This window comes from Petromyzon marinus, chromosome 59 (genome assembly GCF_048934315.1).
Source record: "Petromyzon marinus isolate PM22_M1 ecotype Great Lakes invasive population chromosome 59, UKy_Petmar_22M1.pri1.0, whole genome shotgun sequence".
NCBI classification, from domain to species: domain Eukaryota; kingdom Metazoa; phylum Chordata; class Hyperoartia; order Petromyzontiformes; family Petromyzontidae; genus Petromyzon; species Petromyzon marinus.
Window position 1 is genome coordinate 3,597,786 of NC_133725.1, and position 21,109 is coordinate 3,618,894.

The 21,109-nt window shown below is 56.3% G+C and overlaps 1 protein-coding gene across 1 annotated transcript in view; it reads right to left on the reverse strand.

Moving 5' to 3' along the window:
* Positions 1 to 4,882: 4,882 nt before the first annotated feature.
* Positions 4,883 to 21,109, reverse strand: part of LOC116955453 (uncharacterized) — an 82,450-nt gene continuing 66,223 nt past the window's right edge. Inside the window, exons 18-23 of the mRNA XM_076052940.1 lie at positions 19,254 to 19,584; positions 17,741 to 17,813; positions 14,137 to 14,202; positions 11,655 to 11,789; positions 10,713 to 10,852; positions 4,883 to 8,633 (exon numbers count right to left, since the gene is read on the reverse strand). Coding sequence (XP_075909055.1) covers positions 10,718 to 10,852; positions 11,655 to 11,789; positions 14,137 to 14,202; positions 17,741 to 17,813; positions 19,254 to 19,584 — 740 coding nt within the window. The 3' untranslated portion in view covers positions 4,883 to 8,633; positions 10,713 to 10,717. The remainder of the gene's footprint in view (positions 8,634 to 10,712; positions 10,853 to 11,654; positions 11,790 to 14,136; positions 14,203 to 17,740; positions 17,814 to 19,253; positions 19,585 to 21,109) is intronic.

Sequence of the window (21,109 nt, forward strand, 5' to 3'; positions counted from 1 at the left end):
GTTGCGGTGAAGGTGGTGGAATTGGTGATGAGTGTGGTGATGATGATGGTGATGAGTGTGATGATGGTGGTGACGATGATGATGATGGTGGTGGTGATGGCGACGTTCACATTCACACAAAATTATTCACACTACACGAAGACAAAAATCCCCCGTATAGCCTGTAACAGACTCTAGGAGCAAGTGCTGTTAGCGAGCACCTATGAAGGCTGGAACGGTACACGAGGGGGTGGGTGGCCAGCAACCACGCCCGACCGCCTTTGTCTCCCCAGTGGCAACACACACACACACACACCGACACACACACACACCGACTTCAAGAAACGCACGGCAATCGATCACGTGACCCTGCTGCCACCATGACATTCCGTGACCCTGGCTCTGATGCCCCGTTCGTGTAAATGGCTTTACCGGAGGTGGGGTAAAGTGTGGGGGGTTGGTGGGGGGGGGTTTCCACCCACCCACCCCCATCCCCCCACCAACCCAACCCCCACCCCCCACTGCTAACCCACGTGGCACACGACGCTCACACACAGCAGACAAAGACAAAGATCCCCCGTGTAGGCTGTGACAGACTGTTGGGGCAAGTGCTGTTAGCGAGTACCAGCAGCACCACCTGTATAGGGCTACCGGCACTGTGGCACACGAGGGGGTGGGTCGTCAGCAGCCACGCCGGGCCGCCTTTGTCTTTCTACAATCTCTGGCACACACAAAGACAAATATCTCCTCCCCCCACCCACCCACACCCCGTCTAGCCTTACTGGCGAAACGTCGTACTCGGATTGTAAATGTTGTGGCTCGGCTCCCCAACACACAACCGGTTAGTGCTGTACCAGTGACGAATTGGCCGCGTTCTGTTCACGTGACGCGACCTTACTAGTTGGCTGTGTCGGGTGGTGGCGGGTTTAACGACACAACATTTGTATATTTCACGCGATCCTAACCCCCTTTCAACGAAAACAGACCCCTGTATTATGTACAATTGGCTCTTGATCGTAGTTGGCATCGTGTGTGTTAGTGTAAACAAATCGGTGTGAGCACTTTTAGGGATGGTACATAAATGACGTCACGCGATTTTGGACGATTTTTGAACCCCCCCCTCTCAAATATGACGTCACAAAGCTCTGCCCCCCCCCCCAAAAAAAAATATATAAAACATGCTCCAAATCGCTTTAAACTATTGTCATTGTAGTTGCGTATTTAATGCGGCGCTGACACTCTGATGTTGCAGGAGAAAACATTTATTTTAAAAAGGTCTACTTAATTAAGTAGAACGCGTTGTCAATATTTATTTATAAAGTTGCGGAATTTTGATGTGACGTCACATTTCTCAAACACCCCCCACCCCCTCCCCCGCCGCCCAGCTCGTCACACATCGTCACGAATGTCTGACCACGCCCCCTCCTCCCCACCCCCACCCCTAGGTGCGTGACGTCATTTATGTACGGTGACGACAAACCACGCGCAACATCGCCATCTGCTGAGCAGCCAACGACGCTCGAAAAAAAGTCTTCGTTGACAACACCGTGGGTTCTTTGAATGACGTCACGCACCTAGGGTGGTGGTGGGTGGGTGGGTGGGGGGCGGGGTCAGACATTTGTGACGGTGTGTGACGAGGGGAGGGGGGAGGGGTTTGAGAAATGTGACGTCACATCAAAATGCGTAAGCTTCACCTGAAGAAGGCGACTTGTGTTGTGGCCGAAACGTCGTGAGAATTTTATTGTTTTATTTTATTATTTTATTCTCATTCTACGTGACTTTACCGAAAGAACCCTAGAAGATATAGATAACACGTTCTGCTTATATTCTTGGTTCTTTCGGTAAAGTCACGTAGAAGGTGAAACAATAAATTAATGAAAATATAAAACAACAAAATTCTCACGACGTTTCGACTGCAACACAAGCAATCATCATCGGGTGTGAAAACCACAGCAGTAAAATGTTCTTTCGTGATAATTTTATTGTTTTATCATATTTTATTATTTTATTGTTTCCCTTCTACGTGGTGACTTTACCGAAAGAACCAAGAATATGAATCCCTGCAGTCACGAAAGCTTTCAATCAAAACGTTCTACTTAAGTAAATAGACTTTTTAATAAGTGTTTTCTCCTACAACATCAGCGTGTCAGCGCCACATTAAATACGCGCTACAATGACAATAGTTTAAAGCCATTTGAAGCATGTTTTATTTTGGGGGGGGGGGCAGAGCTTTGTGACGTCATATTTGAGGGGGGGGTCTGACTATTTGTGACGCCGTGTGACGGGGGGGGTAAGAAATCGTCCAAAATCGCGTCACGTCATTTATGGACGGCCCCTTACAACAACAATACAATGTTAATGCCATACATACTGGGTTGATGAAACAAAGTATTTTGTGTTTTTGTACTTTGCCCAGTGCTTGATTTGTGTCTTCCATGATTTGCGCGTCCGAAAACAAATCTGGCCGCGACTCGCACGCGCACCTCCAGAAAGGGGATCTCGCGCCACCGCCAGGGGGTGGCGTGAGATCGACAGGAGATCGACAGGAGATCGACAGGAGATCGACAGGAGATCGACAGGAGATCGATGAGAGATCGACAGGAGATCGATGTGAGATCGATGGGAGCGGTGGTGCAGCGGTTAGGGCGCAGCGCTAACAGCGGAGCCCGTGCACCGAGGTCTCGATTCCCCAGCCAAGGGTAACACCGGTGCCGATTGTCCGTCGCGGCCCGTGTTAAGTGGGGTCACGGGCCGTGTGAAGTGGAGTCACGGGTCGTGTGAAGTGGAGGCACGGGCCATGTGAAGTGGGGTCACGGGTCGTGTGAAGTGGGGTCACGGGTCGTGTGAAGTGGAGGCACGGGCCATGTGAAGTGGGGTCACGGGTCGTGTGAAGTGGAGTCACGGATCATGTGAAGTGGAGTCACGGGTCGTGTGAAGTGGGGTCACGGGTCGTGTGAAGTGGGGTCACGGGTCGTGTGAAGTGGGGTCACGGGCGGTGTGAAGTGGAGTCACGGGCGGTGTGAAGTGGGGTCACGGGTTGTGTGAAGTGGAGTCACGGGTCGCGTGAAGTGGAGTCACGGGTCGTGTGAAGTGGGGTCACGGGTCGTGTGAAGTGGAGTCACGGGTCATGTGAAGTGGAGTCACGGGTCATGTGAAGTGGAGTCACGGGTCGTGTGAAGTGAAGTCACGGGCCGTGTGAAGTGGAGTCACGGGTCATGTGAAGTGGGGTCACGGGTCGTGTGAAGTTGGGTCACGAGCCGTGTGAAGTGGAGTCACGGGTCGTGTGAAGTGGAGTCACGGGTCACGTGAAGTGGGGTCACGGGTCGTGTGAAGTGGGGTCACGGGTCGTGTGAAGTGGAGTCACGGGTCACGTGAAGTGGGGTCACGGGCCGTGTGAAGTGGAGTCACGGGCCGTGTGAAGTGGAGTCACGGGTTGTGTGAAGTGGAGTCACGGGTCGTGTTAAGTGAAGTCACGGGTCGTGTTAAGTGGGGTCACGGGCCGTGTGAAGTGGGGTCACGGGTCGTGTTAAGTGAAGTCACGGGTTGTGTGAAGTGGGGTCACGGGTCGTGTGAAGTGAAGTCACGGGTCGTGTGAAGTGGAGTCACGGGTCGTGTGAAGTGGAGTCACGGGTCGTGTAAAGTGAAGTCACGGGCCGTGTGAAGTGGGGTCACGGGTCGTGTGAAGTGGGGTCACGGGTCGTGTGAAGTGGAGTCACGGGTCACGTAAAGTGAAGTCACGGGTCGTGTGAAGTGAAGTCACGGGTCGTGTGAAGTGGAGTCACGAGCTGTGTGAAGTGGAGTAACGGGCCGTGTGAAGTGGGGTCACGGGTCGTGTGAAGTGGGGTCACGGGTCGTGTGAAGTGGGGTCACGGGTCGTGTGAAGTGGGGTCACGGGTCGTGTGAAGTGGGGTCACGGGTCGTGTGAAGTGGAGTCACGGGTCGTGTGAAGTGGGGTCACGGGTCGTGTGAAGTGGGGTCACGGGTCACGTGAAGTGGGGTCACGGGTCGTGTGAAGTGGAGTCACGGGTCACGTGAAGTGGGGTCACGGGTCGTGTGAAGTGGAGTCACGGGTCGTGTGAAGTGGAGTCGTGGGCCGTGTAAAGTGAAGTCACGGGTCGTGTGAAGTGGAGTCACGGGCCGTGTAAAGTGAAGTCACGGGTCGTGTGAAGTGGAGTCACGGGTCGTGTGAAGTGGAGTCACGGGCCGTGTGAAGTGGAGTCACGGGCCGTGTGAAGTGGAGTCACGGGTCACGTGAAGTGGGGTCACGGACCGTGTGAAGTGGAGTCACGGGCCGTGTGAAGTGGAGTCACGGGCCGCGTGAAGTGGGGTCACGGGCCGTGTGAAGTGGAGTCACGGGTCACGTGAAGTGGGGTCACGGGTCGTGTGAAGTGGAGTCACGGGTCACGTGAAGTGGGGTCACGGGTCGTGTTAAGTGGAGTCACGGGTCGTGTGAAGTGGAGTCGTGGGCCGTGTAAAGTGAAGTCACGGGTCGTGTGAAGTGGAGTCACGGGCCGTGTAAAGTGAAGTCACGGGTCGTGTGAAGTGGAGTCACGGGTCGTGTGAAGTGGAGTCACGGGCCGTGTGAAGTGGAGTCACGGGCCGTGTGAAGTGGAGTCACGGGTCACGTGAAGTGGGGTCACGGGCCGTGTGAAGTGGAGTCACGGGCCGTGTGAAGTGGAGTCACGGGTCACGTGAAGTGGAGTCACGGGTCGTGTAAAGTGAAGTCACGGGTCGTGTGAAGTGAAGTCACGGGTCGTGTGAAGTGGAGTCGCGGGCCGGGTTTGTCCCGTGGGCCATTGGTTTGCCACCACTAGTGCAGTGCCATTTCAACCTTTCACCACCTTCATACATTCAACGGTGACACGAACTGCGTACGGACAAAGGCACTCTGCGCTTTCAGGGAAACGTGTGTAGTGTTTTATTATTATTATTATAATACAAACAGCTTAGACAATACAATTCACACAAACTAAGTCATTGAATCTAGATTCAATGACTTAGCCACTGCGAGTGACGTCCTTTGTTCGACCAGGTTGAGAACTCCATTGAGATGAATTTCTCTCGTTTCAGATTCAAATCCTTTATATAACCAGATCATAACCCACTGAGGTTAATTTCTCTCTCTTGAGATTAGAATCCTTTATTTAACCAGATCACAACCCATACAGATAACTTTATCTTGCTTGAGATTTAAATACATTATTTAACCAGATCACAACCCATTGAGATGAATTTTTCTCTCTCTTGAGATTCAAATCCTTTATTTAACTCGATCGCAAACACATTGAGATAAATTTATCTCGCTTGAGATTCAAATCCTTTATTTAACCAGATCACAACCCACTGAGATAAATTTATCTCGCTTAAGATTCAAATCCTTTATTTAACCAGATCACAACCCACTGGGATAAATTTATCTCGCTTGAGATTCAAATCCTTTATTTAACCCGATCACAACCCATTGAGATGAATTTCACTCTTGAGATTCGACATCCTTTATTGAACCAGGTGAGCACCCATGTCCTTTGGTCCTGATTTCGAATCGGTTCTATGTTCAATTCACCTTTGTTGTGGATTGCATCGCCTCTAGTGACCGGGGGGGGGGGGGAGGGGGTGATGGTGAACCCCCCCTCCCACCCACCCATCGATCGGAGCGTAGACCAACCGCCTCCTCTCTGGCCTCGGGCGATTGCCCGGACACGTCGGACAATTTCCCAAAACGCTCAGATCATTGCACGAAAAACTTTCACCTGCCGTACACTCTTCCTCTATATATATTTCTTTTTAAAAAACGTAATAATAATAAAAATAACCGCCACGCGCCACGCCCCATTGCATTGTGGTTGCCGCACCGCCGCCAATCAAGCAAGGGTGTCTCGTGTTCACGTGAACCCAAAACGTGCCCATACTCTTTGGCTCTTTCGGTAAAGTCGCGTAGTCAGAAATAAAATCAAATAAATCACGACGTTACGATCGCAAAGGAATGCCCGATGGCGACCGCTTGTGCCGCGATCGAAACGTCGTCATTTGTTTCACGCTATTTCTAACTACTAACGCGACATTCACCGAAAGAACCAGAGAGTATGGATTCCTGCGGTCACGAAAAGCTTCAAGTCAAAACGTGGCCAATTCGTTCCGGGGCGCAGCACTAACCGGTTGCGTGCTGGAGAGCAAGGCCAGGCAGCTCCGAGCTCTGGGCCGTCGCTCGATGCTGCACGGTCGCTGTAGTCACTGGCGAAACGTCACGGCGACTCGAGTGATAAACGTCGCGGGGGCACGCTCTCCAACACACAAACCGGTGGTGCGGTACTCGTGTAAGGGATCTGCGAGCCACGCTAACGTGCGCGCACCACGCAGGCACGGCATCTCCGCTCTCACGAACAGGCACCAATCACACGCGCGGGGTATACGCTGGACGGGGGTCGGGGGTTAAAGGGCAAATGACGTCACCCGGTCCAGAAGGCGTACCAGACGCGGATGTGTATTGGGGCGTATTGGGAGCAAGGGCCGGAGAGGTGAAAAGGGGCTGTGGGAGGTGTGTTCGGGGGTCGCTTTGGAACGAGAGTTGCTGTGCGTTGCTGAATTGAAGAAGTGGTTCGACTATTCTCCGACTCCTCTTCACTAGCGTCGAGTTGGCACGTTTTTATTCTTTGGGTCTTCCGGTCAAGTCACGTGGGGATAGGTTTCAAAGAAATTAACAAAAGTAACTTTAAAAAAAAAACTACGACGTTTCGATGGCGACGCAAGCGATCGCCGTCAGGAAGAACGCTCGCGTTGCGATCGAAACTTCGTAGTTATTTTTGTTATTTGCTTTGAACCTATCGACGACGTGACTTTACCGGAAGACCCCAAGGATATGAATTCCTGCAGTCACGAAAGCAATTAAGTCGAGATTTGGCACGTTTTGTTCACGTGATGCGCTTTGGATGGTGGTGTCCGGGTTTAACGACAGAACATTTATATATATACGTGATCTAACACACCCCCCCCCCCACCCACTCCAAAAAAAAAACCTCTCATGGATGATATTGGTCGCGGAAGCGTCAATAAACTGTGTTGTGGCCGTTTGTGCTTTTGTAACACCGCTGCGAACAGCGTCAGCATCACCATCTAGCGGTTCTTCTTCTTAACCGCAGCATCCCTGGGGGGGGGGGGGGGCGGGGAGGGTGCGAGATGCCCCCCTATCACGGGCAGATTTTGTCTTCAGAAGGCGAATCATCGAAAAACACTAATTAAGCACGGGGCAAAGTAAGTAACACGACTTCCTTTGTTTCATCAAGCGCGGTGCCAAAGAAGTTCAACGTACGCACACCCCAAGCGCACGCGCGCACACGAAGACAAAGATCCCCCGTGTGGCCTGAACGGACTGTCGGGGCGAGTGCTGTTAGCGAGCACCGCCTGTGAAGGCCGGCACGGCACACACGAAGGGGGTGGGGTGGCCAGCGCCACTCCCGGCCGCTTTTGTTTCCCGCAGTGGCGGTGTTTACAAACTACACACCGCACCAGGTAATCATTTGAGGCCGAGTCGACCTAGGGGGAGGCCGAGGACCGGTTAAGACAATCGACGCCGGCGTTGACCGTGAGCGGGATTCGAAACCCGGGTCGCCGGGTTCGTAGCGCGGCGTAGCGCTAACCGCTACACCACCGCTCCCCCACACGCACACACCTACACATACATACACACCTACACGCACACACACACACAGATACGTGCACGCGCACGTACACGCGCGCGTACACGTACACGCGCGCGTGCACGACCCGCCACAAGGCAGTGATGATGACCGCGGGCCCCGGCGAGCCACCGATCGCCGGTTCGACGAGGAACGCGCGGGAGCTCGCAAAATGTACTCCTTCGTGGGCCGGCAAAGAAGCCCACCTACTCTTCCACGGTGGCCAGACCGGGGCGGGCGGGGGGCTGGTGGGTGGCCAGCACCGCGCCCCGGCCGCCTTTGTCTCCCCCAGTGGCCGATGTTTACTGCGCACATTGTGCCGAGCCAACTCGTCCGGTGGCCGAGTCGCCCCGGGGGAGGCTCGGCACCGGTTCAGATAAATGAATCGTCACCGGTGTTGGTGGCCGTGAGCGGGAGTGGTGGTCCGGCGTCGACCGGGAGGAGCTTTCGTGGAAATTCAAACCCCGGGAATCTTCCGGGGGTTTGATCTTCCACGGGGCTGCCCGCGGTCCACCCTGAGGCGCGTCCGTTCGCACACACCACGGTGGCAGGAGCAGTTACGCGCGGACGATACCCGATGCACAAATGGACAATTAAAACCTCTCCGGCAGTAGTAGTGTTGCGTGATTGTGGGTCATCCGGAACGGAGACCGTAGTGTAACGTGCGATGACGCAATGGAACCCCCCCCCCCCCCCCACCACAATCCACAAATACGAAGGAGGAGACATCACAGCGATGACGACGACTCCGCTGGCTCCTGCCGACGCGGTTGTCCGCCGGCTCGGCCACCCGAACGCGACATCTTTGAGTCGCTGGCCCCTGCGTCGACATCAGCAGGAAGCGGCAATTTGAAGTCGGCGTTTCAACCGTCGCCCGCCGCCGTGGGAAGGGTGGTCGAACCGGTCGACCTCCCGGATCCGCAAGTCCAGCCGCGTCCCCCCCGGGGCCCTGCGCACGCGACCGCGGGGTTTAGTCCGCCGCTGTAAACAAGAGCGGCGGAATCGCCCATCACGGATTTGCCCGAATGTAGGAGGACGTGGGAGTGGCGTTTACCCAGTAGGGGCGTGTCTCTGCCCATATATGGAAGGCGGTGGGAGTGGCGTTACCCATTAGGGGCGTGTCTCTGCCCATATATGGAAGGCAGTGGGAGTGACGTTACCCAGTAGGGGCGTGTCTCTGCCCATATATGGAAGGCAGTTGGAGTGGCGTTACCCAGTAGGGGCGTGTCTCTGCCCATATATGGAAGGCAGTAGGTGTGGCATTATGCAGTAGGGGCGTGTCTCTGCCCATATATGGAAGGCAGTGGGAGTGGCGTTACCCAGTAGGGGCGTGTCTCTGCCCATATATAGAAGGCAGTAGGTGTGGCATTACACAGTAGGGGCGTGTCTCTGCCCATCTATGGAAGGCAGTGGGAGTGGCGTTACCCAGTAGGGGCGTGTCTCTGCCCATATATGGAAGGCAGGTGTGGCATTACACAGTAGGGGCGTGTCTCTGCCCATATATGGAAGGCAGTGGGAGTGGCATTACCCAGTAGGGGCGTGTCTCTGCCCATATATGGAAGACACTGGGAGTGGCGTTACCCAGTAGGGGCGTGTCTCTGCCCATATATAGAAGGCAGTGGGAGTGGCATTACCCAGTAGGGGCGTGTCTCTGCCCATATATGGAAGACACTGGGAGTGGCGTTACCCAGTAGGGGCGTGTCTCTGCTCATATATGGAAGGCAGTGGGAGTGGCGTAACCCAGTAGGGGCGTCTCTGCCTAAATATGGAAGGCAGTGGGCGTGGCATTACCCGATAGGGGCGTGTCTCTGCCCATATATGGAAGACAGTGGGAGTGGCGTTACTCGGAGAGACGTGCCTCTTGCCCGTACGTGGAGCGTGAATCCAGGTTAATCGTTTAGATTCCACTCAGTCGATCCGATATCAGAATAACGGGAGCAAGATTTCGATTTAAAGCTTTCGTGACTGCAATGATTCATCTTCTTTGGTTCTTTCGGTAAAGTCACGTAGAATGATAATAAAATAATACATTGATAAAATAAAATAACACAATAATATTCTCACGACGTTTCGGCCACAACACAAGCGGCCTTCATCAGGTGAAGGGGCGAGACTGTCTGGTAGGACAGCGCTGGAGTGAGAGAGCCACGTTCAGATCACGGATTTTAAGCTGTGTGAGAGGAACAAAGAGCCGCGACTCTAAGGCTCTTTGTTCCTCTCACACAGCTTAAAAGCCGTGATCTGAACGTGGCTCTCTCACTCCAGCGCTGTCCTACCAGACAGTCTCGCCCCCTTCACCTGATGAAGGCCGCTTGTGTTGTGGCCGAAACGTCGTGAGAATATTATTGTGTTATTTTATTTTATCAATTTATTATTTTATTCTCATTCTACGTGACTTTACCGAAAGAACCAAAGAAGGGGAGTAAGATTGTTAATATGAACAAATAATAAAAAATACAGATAATCCGTAATCAGCGGGTTAATCGCCTGGTCGATTCGTTGTTAATCGATGCGTGGATTGAGTAATCCCATTGGTCAGGTGACACACACCCCCTTGTTTTGATTGGCTGATATCTTGAACGAGTGGCGATTCCACCGTGGTCCGTTTTTATTGCACAACGAACCTGTGAAAAGTGAGCTTCATAGCTCATCGGATTCCTCCAGTAGTAATACATATTCTGATTCTAAATAACGAACAGCGGCGGAAATGACACAGTGCACGTCGTCATGCTGAGACGTGGAGGGTACTGAGAGCCCTTCCACCCACCCACTCTCCTACCCACCAATCCACCCACCCTCCTACCCACCAATCCACCCACCCTCCTACCCTCCCCACCCACCCACCAATCCATCCACTCACCAATCCACCCACCCACCCTCCAAGCTACCCTCTTACCCACCCACCCACCCTCTTACCCACCCATCCTCCTACCCTCCCACCCACCAATCCATCCACCCACCAATCCACCCACCCTCCAAGCCACCCTCTTACCCACCCACCCTCTTACCCTCCTACCCACCCTCCTACCCACCAATCCACCCTCCCTCCCCGCGACCCACCGGTATCACTCGTTGATGGTCTTGATGAACTCAATGGCGGAGCAGAACTGGAGCCAGCAGTAGGAGTCATGGCCCTCCATGGAGGCGGCGTGCAGGCTGCTCACGTACTGCACCGTGGACAGCAGCGCCCGCGGGTTTGCCTGCGTGTGTGTGTGTGGGCGCGTGCACGTGTGTGCGCGGGTGTGTATGTGCGCACGTGTGTGCGTGTGCACGTGTGTGTGTGTGCACGTGTGTGTGGATGCGTACACGTGTGTGGGTGCACGTGTGTGTGCGTGTGCACGTGTGTGTGTGCACGTGTGCGTGTGTGTGGATGCGTACACGTGTGTGGGTGCACGTGCGTGTGTGTACGTGTGTGTGTGTGTGTGGGCGCGTGCACGTGGGTGTGCGTACATGCGTGTGTGTGTACGTGTGTGTGTAAGTGAGTGTACGTGCGTGTGGACGTATGTGTGTGTGCACGTGCGTGTGTGCACGTGTGCGTGTGTGCACGTGTGCGTGTGTGTGGGTGCACGTGTGTGTACGTGCGTATGTGTACGTGTGTATGTGTGCGTACGTGTGTGTGTGTGTGTATGTGTGCGTGCATGCATGCACGTGCATGTGTGTGTGTGTGTGTGCGTGCGTACACGTGTGTGTGTGTGTGTGTGCGTACGAGCGCGGTGCAACAGAGTACGTCAGATTCACGACTCAACTCGACTCATTTGCCATGACCTGTCCACACGAGGTCACGGAAGTCGGAACCCAGGCATCGACAGACGAGCGACGGGCGTCCGTAGGGTCACCGTGACCTTGACCCCCACCCCGACAAGAGGTCACGGGAACCGGAACCGAGGCACCCTAAACGGGCGAGCGTAAGGCGCCCCCGCGGGGGGCGGCCGTGACCTCGAAGCCGACCTTGACCCGGTCGAGCGAGCGGGCGGGCGGGCGGGCGACCCGACCTGGGCTGACCTGCACGATGACATAGACCATGACGGGGATGAGGTCGTCGGCACCGGGCCCCGACCCGCGCTCCGTTGCCAGGCTCAGCAAGGTCACCACCGTGCGGCAAACACGCAGGATGCAGCGAGCCTTGTCGCTCGGGGTCTGGGGTGGGGGGTGGGGGGTGGGGGGTGGGGGTGGAAGACGAGAAAGATTGTGCTCCCCTTCCTTAGGTAGCCGCGGTGGCTATGAGATGTTGACTACCTCGCCTGGTGTACAGGAGGTCGTGGGTTCGATCCCAACCCTGACACCTGCTGCTGTATATTTGGAGTCTGCGTGTCTCTCTCTCTCATCATCATCATCATCACGGTGGATAAGAGATGTTGACTACCTCGCCTGGTGTACAGGAGGTCGTGGGTTCGATCCAGGCCCTGACGCCTGCTGCTGCATATTTGGAGTTTGCGTATCTCTCTCTCTCATCATCATCATCACGGTGGCTATGAGATGTTGACTACCTCGCCTGGTGTACAGGAGGTCGTGGGTTCGATCCCGACCCTGACGCCTGCTGTATATTTGGAGTTTGCGTCTCTCTCTGTCTATCCCCGTGGTCGCGTGGATTTTTGTCCGGGTCCTCCGGTTTCCCACCCCCCACCCCCACCCCACGTTTAGAATCAACATCGCCACACGTTTAAAAGTATTTGGCTAACGCTATTAATGTCCACGTGACGACGACGACGACGACGATGATGATGAGTCCACCTCGTAGAGCTATCACTTGTGTTTGCCAGCTCGCTTCTGAAACAGCGCTTGGGTAGCTCAGCGTGCGAGCCTTACGCCCGGGGCACAATGGAAGACTTTCAAGTTTCATTGTTTAAAGCAGTGGGTTTCTAAACCTTTACAGCAGCCCTGCACACTCCCACTCCCACCCCACCCACCCCCCTTTCTTTCTCGATCATTAAGAAAAGCGTACAAATCGCGAAACTACCATATTGGGGATGATGAAGCAAAGCGAGTGGAAACTTTAACGTTGCCCCGTGCTTAATTTGGGGGGTGTTTATCGATGATTTGCCACTCCCTAAAAACAAAAACAAAAAACTTCCGGCCACGTCCCCCGAATCCCCCAGGGAGTGGCGTGGCAGCCCAAATGGGGGGCCCTTAAACGTTAGCGCGTCGCGAGTCGAGGGTCAGGCAGAACGTGCCCTTGGGGGGGGGGGGGGGGCCCGTCCATAAATGACGTCACGCCATTTTGGACGATTTTTTTAACCCCTCCCCCAACCGCCTTCGTCACGCGGCGTCACAAAAAGTCAGACCACCCCCCCCCCCCACACTGAAATATGACGTCACAAAGCTCTGCCCCACCTCTCCTCCCAAAAAAAAAATATAAATCATGCTTCAAATCACACTCTTGGTTCTTTCGGTAAAGTCACGTAGAAAGGGAAAAAAATAAAAAATTATGAAAATAAAAAACGACGTATTTTTATTATTTTATTGTTTCCCTCCTACGTGGTGACTTTACCGAAAGAACCGAGAATATGAACCTCTTGTATTCATGGTTCTTTCAGTGAAGTCACGTAGAAGGGAAACAATAAAATAATAAAAAATATAAAACAATAAAATTCTCACGACGTTTCGACTGCTACACAAGCAGCAGTCATCATCAGGTGTTGCAGTCGAAACCTCGTGAGAATTTGATTGTTTTATATATATTTTTTTAATTTTACTGTTTCCCTTCTACGTGGTGACTTTACCGAAAGAACCAAGAATATGAACCTCTTGTATTCATGGTTCTTTCAGTGAAGTCACGTAGAAAGGAAACAATAAAAAAATAATACAAATATAAAACAATAAAATTCTCACGACGTTTCGACTGGAACACAAGCAATCATCATCAGGTGTTGCAGTCGAAACGTCGTGAGAATTTAATTGTTTTATATATTTTATTATTTTTTATTTTATTGTTTCCCTTCTACGTGGTGACTTTACCGAAAGAACCAAGAATGTGAATCCCTGCAGACGCGAAAGCTTTAAATAAAAATAAAACATGCTTCACATCGCTTTAAACTATTGTCATTGCAGCGCGTATTTAATGTGGCGACGCACTCTGATGTTGCAGGAGAAAACATTTATGACAAAGTCTATTTAACTAAGTAGAAACGTAGAAATAAAAATAAAAAATAAATATTGTTATTTTAATTTTTTTCATTATTTCTTATTTCTACGTGACTTTACCGAAAAGAAAAACAAAGAGCAATTCGTGCAGTCACTTTAGCACCAAATCAAGTTTCAAGCGGAACGCGTTGCCCACATTTATTTAAAGCTGCGCATTTTTACGTGACGTCACATTTCTCAAACTTCTCCCCCCTCCCCCTCGTCACACATCGTCACAAATGTCTGACCCCCCACCCCCCCCCACCCCCCCCACCCCCCACCCCCCAAGTACGTGACGTCATGTATGGAGGGCCCGTGGTCACGTGGCCTAACGCGGCGCGCCGTGAGGCCCGCGGCGCCGCACCTTGTAGGCCCACAGCAGCTGCAGCTCCTCCTGCGCCTGCCACCAAGGGGCCTCGTTGTGGAACGCCTGCACCAGGACACAGAGGGACGCGGCGAGCCAGGGCCATCAGGGCCATCAGGGCCATCAGGGCACGGTGAGCCAGGGCCACCAGGGCCATCAGGGCCATCAGGACACCAGGGCCACCAGGGCCATCAGGGCCATCAGGACACCAGGGCCATCAGGGCCATCAGGACACCAGGGCCATCAGGGCCATCAGGGCCATCAGGGCCATCAGGGCCATCAGGGCACGGTGAGCCAGGGCCACCAGGGCCATCAGGGCCATCAGGGCCATCAGGACACCAGGGCCATCAGGGCCATCAGGGCCATCAGGGCCACCAGGGCCATCAGGGCCATCAGGGCCATCAGGGCCATCAGGGCACGGTGAGCCAGGGCCACCAGGGCCATCAGGGCCATCAGGGCCATCAGGGCCACCAGGGCCATCAGGGCCATCAGGGCCATCAGGGCCATCAGGACACCAGGGCCATCAGGGCACGGTGAGCCAGGGCCACCAGGGCCATCAGGGCCATCAGGGCCATCAGAGCCATCAGGGCCATCAGGGCACGGTGAGCCAGGGCCATCAGGGCCACCAGGGCCATCAGGGCCATCAGGGCCATCAGGGCCATCAGGGCCATCAGGGCCATCAGGACACCAGGGGCCATCAGGGCCATCAGGACACCAGGGCCATCAGGGCCATCAGGGCCATCAGGACACGGCAAGCCAGGGCCACCAGGGCCATCAGGAACCGCCCGAGACAGAGAGAGAGAGAGGTGGGGGAGATGGAGGAGACGCCCAGACCCAGGGGCTCGAATCCCGGGATTTTCTCAGCTGTGACGACTCAAGTGTCTTCCACACAGCCATCATGAACCGCCCCCTGAGACAGCGAGACCCAGGGCTTGAACTCAGGTTCAGGGTGTGTGTGTGTGAGACAGCCATTATGAACCCCCTGAGTGAGAGAGAGACACCTAGACCCAGGGCTTGAACCCAGGTTTAGGGTGTGTGTGTGTGTGTCACAGCCATTATGAACCCCCTGAGAGAGAGACAGAGACACCTGGACCCAGGGCTTGAACCCAGGTTCAGGGTGTGTGTGTGTGTGACTGCCATTATGAACCCCCTAAGTGAGAGACAGAGACACCTGGACCCAGGGCTTGAACCCAGGTTCAGGGGGTGTGTGTGTGTGACACTGCCATTATGAACCCCCTGAGTGAGAGACAGAGACACCTAGACCCAGGGCTTGAACCCAGGTTCAGGGTGTGTGTGTGTGTGTGTGACACTGCCATTATGGACCCCCTGAGAGAGAGAGACAGACACCTAGACCCAGGGCTTGAACCCAGGTTCAGGATGTGTGTACGTGTGTGACACTGCCATCATGGACCCCCTGAGTGAGAGACAGAGACACCTAGACCCAGGGCTTGAACTCAGGTTCAGGATGTGTGTGTGTGACACTGCCATTATGAACCCCCTGAGAGAGAGAGACAGAGACACCTAGACCCAGGGCTTGAACCCAGGTTCGGGGTGTGTGTGTGTCACAGCCATTATGGACCCCCTGAGAAAGAGACAGAGACACCTAGACCCAGGGCTTGAACCCAGGTTCAGAATGTGTGTGTGTGTGTCACTGCCATTATGAACCCCCTGAGTGAGAGAGAGATACCTAGACCCAGGGCTTGAACCCAGGTTCAGGGTGTGTGAGAGACACAACAATTATGAACCCCCTGAGTGAGAGAGAGATACCTAGACCCAGGGCTTAAAACCCAGGTTCAGGGTGTGTGTGTGTGTGACACTGCCATTATGGACCCCTGAGTGAGAGACAGAGACACCTAGACCCAGGGCTTGAACCCAGGTTCAGGATGTGTGTGTGTGTGACACTGCCATTATGAACCCCCTGAGAGAGAGAGACAGAGACACCTAGACCCAGGGCTTGAACCCAGGTTCAGGGTGTGTGTGTGTGTGACACTGCCATTATGGACCCCCTGAGTGAGAGACAGAGACACCCGGACCCAGGGCTTGAACCCAGGTTCAGGATGTGTGTGTGACACTGCCATTATGAACCCCCTGAGAGAGAGAGACAGAGACACCTAGACCCAGGGCTTGAACCCAGGTTCAGGGTGTGTGTGTGTGTGACACTGCCATTATGGACCCCCTGAGTGAGAGACAGAGACACCTAGACCCAGGGCTTAAAACCCAGGTTCAGGGTGTGTGTGTGTGTGACACTGCCATTATGAACCCCCTGAGAGAGAGAGACAGAGACACCTAGACCCAGGGCTTGAACCCAGGTTCAGGGTGTGTGTGTGTGTCACAGCCATTATGAACCCCCTAAGTGAGAGACAAAGACACCTAGACCCAGGGCTTGAACCCAGGTTCAGGATGTGTGTGTGTGTGTGTCACAGCCATTATGAACCCCCTGAGAGAGAGAGAGAGACAGAGACACCTAGACCCAGGGCTTGAACCCAGGTTTAGGATGTGTGTGTGTGTGTGTCACAGCCATTATGAACCCCCTGAGAGAGAAAGAGACAGAGACACCTAGACCCAGGGCTTGAACTCAGGAGGTTCAGGGTGTGTGTGTCTGTGACAATGCCATTATGAACCCCCTGAGAGAGAGAGAGAGACAGAGACACCTAGACCCAGGGCTTGAACCCAGGTTCAGGGTGTGTGTGTGTGTGTGTCACAGCCATTATGAACCCCCTGAGAGAGAGAGAGACAGAGACACCTAGACCCAGGGCTTGAACCCAGGTTCAGGGTGTGTGTGTGTGTCACAGCCATTATGAACCCCCTGAGAGAGAGACAGAGACACCTAGACCCAGGGCTTGAACTCAGGAGGTTCAGGGTGTGTGTGTCTGTGACAATGCCATTATGAACCCCCTGAGAGAGAGAGAGAGACAGAGACACCTAGACCCAGGGCTTGAACCCAGGTTCAGGATGTGTGTGTGTGTGTGTGTCACAGCCATTATGAACCCCCTGAGAGAGAGACATAGACACCTAGACCCAGGGCTTGAACCCAGGTTCAGGATGTGTGTGTGTGTGTGTGTCACAGCCATTATGAACCCCCTGAGAGAGAGAGAGACAGAGACACCTAGACCCAGGGCTTGAACCCAGGTTCAGGGTGTGTGTGTGTGTGTGACACTGCCATTATGAACCCCCTGAGAGAGAGAGACAGAGACACCTAGACCCAGGGCTTGAACCCAGGTTCAGGATGTGTGTGTGTGTGTGTGTCACAGCCATTATGAACCCCCTGAGAGAGAGAGAGAGACAGAGACACCTAGACCCAGGGCTTGAACCCAGGTTCAGGGTGTGTGTGTGTGTCACAGCCATTATGAACCCCCTAAGTGAGAGACAGAGACACCTAGACCCAGGGCTTGAACCCAGGTTCAGGGTGTGTGTGTGTGTGTGTCACAGCCATTATGAACCCCCTAAGTGAGAGACAGAGACACCTAGACCCAGGGCTTGAACCCAGGTTCAGGATGTGTGTGTGTGTGTGTGTCACAGCCATTATGAACCCCCTGAGAGAGAGACAGAGACAGAGACACCTAGACCCAGGGCTTGAACCCAGGTGCAGGGGGTGTGGAGGTACCGTGCGGATCTGGATGGCCGGGTGGTCAGGGGTCACGATGAGGGCGAGACGCTGGATGTGACGGGAGAACAATCTGGAAGACATCGTCGTGACGATCATCGTCATCATCATCACTGTTATCATCATCATCGTCATCACCGTCACCCTCATCGTCATCATCGTCGTTATCATTGTCATCATCATCGGTATCATCATCGTCATCATCGTAGCAGCAGCATCCCATCATCACGGCCAGGTGAAATATATTAATTGTCGTCATCATCATTACAACCGTGGAGTGATAGCCCCGCCCCCTTTACGGATGTTCGTGGTTCCAACCTGGCAGGCCGCGCCGGTCAATCTCGCGAAAACACGGCGACGCACACCACAGGCGTCCCAACGCGGCGGCCACTGGGTACAGCTGACCCCTCTCGCTCCCCGGTAACCGCTCGCTCCCCGCTATCCGCTCGCTCCACGCTAACCGCTCGCTCCCCGCCAACCGCTCGCTCCCTGCCAACCGCTCGCTCCCCGCCAACCGCTCGCTCCCCGCCAACCGCTCGCTCCCCGCCAACCGCTCGCTCCCCGCCAACCGCTCGCTCCCCGCTATCCGTTCGCTCCCCGCCAACCGCTCGCTCCCCGTCAACTGCTCGCTCCCCGCCAACCGCTCGCTCCCCGCTAACCGCTCACTCCCCGCCAACCGCTCGCTCCCCGCTATCCGTTCGCTCCCCGCCAACCGCTCGCTCTCCGTCAACCGCTCGCTCCGCGCCAACCGCTCGCTCCCCGCTATCCGTTCGCTCCCCGCCAACCGCTCGCTCCCCGCCAACCGCTCGCTCCCCGCCAACCGCTCGCTCCCCGCTATCCGTTCGCTCCCCGCCAACCGCTCGCTCCCCGTCAACTGCTCGCTCCCCGCCAACCGCTCGCTCCCCGCTAACCGCTCACTCCCCGCCAACCGCTCGCTCCCCGCTATCCGTTCGCTCCCCGCCAACCGCTCGCTCCCCGCCAACCGCTCGCTCCCCGCTATCCGTTCGCTCCCCGCCAACCGCTCGCTCCCCGTCAACTGCTCGCTCCCCGCCAACCGCTTGCTCCCCGCTAACCGCTCACTCCCCGCCAACCGCTCGCTCCCCGCTAACCGCTCACTCCCCGCCAACCGCTCGCTCCCCGCTATCCGTTCGCTCCCCACCAACCGCTCGCTCCCCGCCAACCGCTCGCTCCCCGCTATCCGTTCGCTCCCCGCCAACCGCTCGCTCCCCGTCAACTGCTCGCTCCCCGCCAACCGCTTGCTCCCCGCTAACCGCTCACTCACCGCCAACCGCTCGCTCCCCGCTATCCGTTCGCTCCCCGCCAACCGCTCGCTCTCCGTCAACCGCTCGCTCCGCGCCAACCGCTCGCTCCCCGCTATCCGTTCGCTCCCCGCCAACCGCTCGCTCCCGGCCAACCGCTCGCTCCCCGCCAACCGCTCGCTCCCCGCTATCCGCTCGCTCCCCCGCCAACCGCTCGCCCCCCGCCAACCGCTCGCCCCCCGCCAACCGCTCACTCGTCTCGGTGGACGTCGGCGTCGTCGTTGGGGTTGAACGCCCAGCGGAAGATCTTCTCCATGACGCACCGCTCCAACGCCGCCTCCACTTGCCCACGGAAGCGGCAGGTGGCTTCACAACCACCACCGCCACCACCGCCACCACCGCCACCACCACCGCCACCACCGCCGCCACCACAGCCACCACCGCCGCCACCACCGCCACCACCGCCGCCGCCACCACAGCCAGCCGTCCCGGCTACGACGCCGTCCACAAGGCTGGCGGTGAAGGAGCGAAGGAGGCCGTGGAGCAGCGGGGTCTTCTCGTCCTCCACCCTCAGGCGCTTGTAGGCTGCCGGAGCACGTGGGTTGGGCGGTGGGTGGGTGGTTAGGGTGGTGGGTGGGTGGTGGGTGGGTGGTGGGTGGGTGGGAGGGTGGTGGGTGGGTGGGAGGGTGGGTGGTTAGGGTGGTGGATGGGTGGGAGGGTGGTGGGTGGGTGGGAGAGTGGTGGATGGGTGGGAGGGTGGTGGGTGGGTGGGAGGGTGGTGGGTGGGTGGGAGGGTGGTGGGTGGGTGGTGGGTGGTTAGAGTGGTGGGTGGGTGGGAGGTTGGTGGGTGGGTGGGTGGTGGGTGGGTGGGAGGGTGGTGGGTGGGTGGTTAGGGTGGTGGGTGGGTCGGAGTGTGGTGGGTGGGTGGGAGGGTGGTGGATGGGTGGTAGGGTGGTGGGTGGGTGGGAGGGTGGTGGGTGGGAGGGTGGTGGGTGGGTGGTGGGTGGGTGGTGGGTGGTTAGGGTGGTGGGTGGGTGGGAGTGTGGTGGGTGGGTGGGAGGGTGGTGGATGGGTGGTAGGGTGGTGGGTGGGTGGGAGGGTGGTGGGTGGGTGGGAGGGTGGTGGGTGGGTGGTGGGTGGGTGGTTAGGGTGGTGGGTGGGTCGGAGTGTGGTGGGTGGGTGGGAGGGTGGTGGATGGGTGGTAGGGTGGTGGGTGGGTGGGAGGGTGGTGGGTGGGTGGGAGGGTGGTGGGTGGGTGGTGGGTGGGTGGTGGGTGGTTAGGGTGGTGGGTGGGTGGGAGTGTGGTGGGTGGGTGGGAGGGTGGTGGATGGGTGGTAGGGTGGTGGGTGGGTGGGAGGGTGGTGGGTGGGTGGGAGGGTGGTGGGTGGGTGGTGGGTGGGTGGTGGGTGGTTAGGGTGGTGGGTGGGTGGGAGGTTGGTGGGTGGGTGGGAGGGTGGTGGATGGGTGGTAGGGTGGTGGGTGGGTGGGAGGGTGGTGGGTGGTGGGTGGGTGGTGGGTGGTTAGGGTGGTGGGTGGGTGGGAGGTTGGTGGGTGGGTGGGAGGGTGGTGGGTGGGTGGGAGGGTGGTGGGTGGGTGGTTAGGGTGGTGGGTGGGTCGGAGTGTGGTGGGTGGGAGGGTGGTGGATGGGTGGTAGGGTGGTGGGTGGGTGGGAGGGTGGTGGGTGGGTGGTTAGGGTGGTGGGTGGCTGGGTGAGAGGGTGGGTGGGAGGGTGGGTGGGAGGGTGGTGGGTGGGTGGTTAGGGTGGTGGGTGGGTGGGAAAGTGGGTGGGTGGTTGGGTGGTAGAAGGGGGGGTGTTGGGTGGTGGGGAGGGTGGGTGGGAGGGTAGGTGGGTGGGTGGGTAGGCGGATGGGTGGTGGGGAGGGTGGGTGGGTGGTGGGGAGGGCGGGTGAGTGCGAAGGTGGGTGGTGGGGAGGGTGGGAGGGTTGGTGGTTGGTGATTGGGTGGGTGGGTGGCTCTATCAACATCACCATCATTCGCACTGTTATTCAAGGGACCTGTTTTCACCATCGCGCTCACCACCACCACCGCTCACCGCCACTCTCACCACCACCACTCTCACCACCACTCTCACCACCACTCTCACCACCAC